This window comes from Notothenia coriiceps, unplaced genomic scaffold (genome assembly GCF_000735185.1).
Source record: "Notothenia coriiceps isolate Sejong01 unplaced genomic scaffold, NC01 NC01_scaffold00038352, whole genome shotgun sequence".
In the NCBI taxonomy this organism is placed as follows: domain Eukaryota; kingdom Metazoa; phylum Chordata; class Actinopteri; order Perciformes; family Nototheniidae; genus Notothenia; species Notothenia coriiceps.
Genome location: NW_011371053.1, coordinates 65,244 through 68,168, shown reverse-complemented (window position 1 = coordinate 68,168; position 2,925 = coordinate 65,244). Strand labels below are relative to the sequence as shown.

Here is a 2,925-nt window from a genome sequence, read left to right as displayed (position 1 = left end):
TTCGTTAGCATAGCTAGCTAACCAGATGCTAATAACAACAGATCGCCACTGTGCTTACAACTAAAGAAACAGCATCGCAAACACTGCGGCATGTGTACGGCTCCTTATGGGTACTGCAATATTTGAAGAGCTGGAGCGGCATTCCGATGCTCTCTGTTACTCTCCTTTACTCCTTTCAGACGAGCAATAACCACGTGAAGACACGTTACGCTCGTGTTGTGTTCAATGAACCTGTCCTTGGCCAGGAAAAACAGGCACCCGCTCCTTTAATTATTTCGCGATCTAGATTTCTTCTTCTTTTTTGAAGTGAGAAGTTGTCCGTCAGTCGGACGGACGGACTGACGGACCCCCCCACCCCAAAACGAAAACTCTTCGGTTCTCCACGAATTACATAAGTCACCCAAATCAGCGTTAAAAAAGCGGGAGGCGCCGAAAAGCGACTAATTTGCATCACTGAAATATAATATTTCAGAAAGCTTGAGAAACAAAAAGTGATTGTCTTACTGTAATTAACCAACTGCCGAAGTTTTAAGATGATTTCAATTGTTAGAACATTTTTACCATGATAACCTGGAGTCCCCTTAATATGAATTGTGTCAAAGTGTCGTTAGTTTTGAAAGATGTAACCGTTTTCTGTCCAACTCACTTTTGGCAGTCGTGGCAGACCTTAGTGACTCCTTTGGCTGCGGGGAGCGACGTGGTGAGGCAGGAGGTGGAGCAGAAGAGGGCGGGGGAGCCCTTCCTCTGGAAAGCTGTCTGTCCTTTGATCAGGCTCGACTTGCAGTTGGAGCAGGACATGTGCAGGGAGGATGGGTTGACGACGGGCAGCAATTGAGCTTCAGCAGCTGGGGTCACAGAGAAGACCGATCCGATCCTCAGGTCCTCCTGTCAACAACAGAACAGGAAAAAAAATTCAGTCGTAGTCTGGATTTGACTTTTTACTGGGTATTCCATTTGAAAAACTGGGGGTAATTTTATATACGAGGACTAGAAATGCACTCACTTTTCTTTGTCTAATGGGGGTATAAAAAAAATAAATGTAGAAAGGTTATTTGTTTTATTTTGAGACGTTTAAAATGTACCTGTTAATCAAACTCAACTTTAGCATTTTTAGAGTTGGCACAGGGATCCAAATATCCACACAGATGATTAAATCTTAGGGCAAGAGTGTCAGATTATTGCTGTGATTGTAAGAGGTTTTTTTGCACCTAATATGGCCGTTATGGTACAAGATTAACATTCATAGTAAATAAAACTTGTTCAGACATAGTAAAATTGTTGTTATGACCATTCAGACATGAGACTAAGACATTAAACTGCCATCAGAGGGCTTGTGACCTACCTTTGCAATATTGGGCTCATCTTTCACGTTTGCAGTGGATGTGGAAGATATCAGAGCTTGATCATAATCTTCATCTATGGGCTCATCCTTCACCTTGACCAGAGGTGGTGAGGGAGACGACCTGATTGGCTGGTCAGCAGCATTTTCCTGCAATAGGGGAACAAAAAAATTATTGTTGCTGTTGTTTTAAACATCCATGGTAAAATGACATCCAATGTGTTTCTATGGACTGGTTTTCATATACACATTTAAGTGGATTGGAACTTACTCTTACAGTGTCTAATCTTGGTATCGGCAGGTTAACGACTTTTATCCCGTTCACTTCAGTCGCTGGTGAGGATATGTCCCTTCCTACAGGAACATAAGCAACATGTTGATTTGTTAACTATGTGAATACGTTTGCAAATTAAGTCATATAGAAAATACAATAATCCATTCATTGCAACAGTGACACACAAATGTGACACACAAAATCATGAAGTATGTGATTGAACCAAAATCAAAATGAAAACAACTGGACAGGAGGATGTAAGGAAGCATCAAGATGCTAGTTCTATTTCATTTGTTGAATGCTTATGACCTGTAATTAAGTAACATTTTGAGGTAATTGACTGGAGGTAATTACTTGAGGTTATTGGCTTTATTGCTACTTCATACATCTACCCCAATACATTGCAGAGAAAAATATTGTGCTTTTTTTATTCCACTATATTATTATGAAAGCTTTAGTTAATCTGTAGATTTTTTTAAACAATGTTATTATTTTGACTACAACAGTGTTCATCTCAGCATTAAAAGATGAGTATTGCAGTCGCCAAAAGCTGGTGGGCATCAACCATTTTAAAAGTTTCAAGGGACATTGAAAACGTCACTGGTTGGTAAAAATCTGCAAGTGTGATGAGAATTGTATACGTTAATCATGAATGCACTTCATTTTACCCCATGCTCATTTCTCTAATTCCCCTCCTCGACTCCCCTCCTCGACTCCTATCCTCGTGTCTTAGTCCCGCCCACAGGAGATGCGAGCGGAGGAGTCGAGGAGAGAGGAGGGGAAGCAGCAGGCGGTTAGAGAAATGAGAACTCCTCTCCTCTGAGCGGTCGTTTTAAAAGAGATGTCCACTAATGATGACAGGAGGCACAGCAGCCCTCTGTCTGATGGACAGATGTGTTCATGATGACTTATATATTTACTTTTAATTCATTGACAGTGCGGTATAATGAGACAATAACAGGCTACAGACATATATACACACATATATATTTATATACAATTTCTGATTCAAATAAGTATGAGAGCACTCTCATAATAACGTNCCAATATCGTGCATCCCTATTTTATACCTGTTAATAATTTAGTCTCTAATGTCTCATTAATAACTATAATGATCATATCAAGGTGTGCCTTAACCTCACAGTGAGGTTAAGGCACACCTTGATATGATCATTATAGTTATTAATGAGACATTAGAGACTAAATTATTAACAGGTATAAAATAGGGATGCACGATATTGGTTTTTTGAAACCGATACCGATAACTTCCTGCTTCTCAAGACCGATACCGATACCGATAACCGATATTATA

The 2,925-nt window shown here is 39.9% G+C and overlaps 1 protein-coding gene across 1 annotated transcript; it reads right to left on the bottom strand.

Moving 5' to 3' along the window:
- Window positions 1–642: 642 nt before the first annotated feature.
- On the bottom strand, window positions 643–2,001 carry LOC104968165 (zinc finger MYM-type protein 4-like). The gene is made up of 4 exons (XM_010797736.1): window positions 1,968–2,001; window positions 1,611–1,693; window positions 1,343–1,489; window positions 643–885 (listed from the first exon to the last, which is right to left on the bottom strand). Exons 1-4 carry the CDS (start codon window positions 1,999–2,001, stop codon window positions 643–645), a joined length of 507 nt encoding a protein of 168 aa, XP_010796038.1.
- Between the last annotated feature and the right edge of the window lie 924 nt (window positions 2,002–2,925).

Excerpts from the sequence above, each read along its gene's own strand:
- LOC104968165 (XM_010797736.1), bottom strand. The coding sequence starts at position 2,001 with ATGTATGAAGTAGCAATAAAGCCAATAACCTCAA. Across the intron at positions 1,694-1,967 it reads AATAAAGCCAATAACCTCAA|GAAGGGACATATCCTCACCA; the intron begins GTAATTACCTCC and ends ATGTTCCTGTAG. Across the intron at positions 886-1,342 it reads ATGAGCCCAATATTGCAAAG|GAGGACCTGAGGATCGGATC; the intron begins GTAGGTCACAAG and ends TGTTGTTGACAG.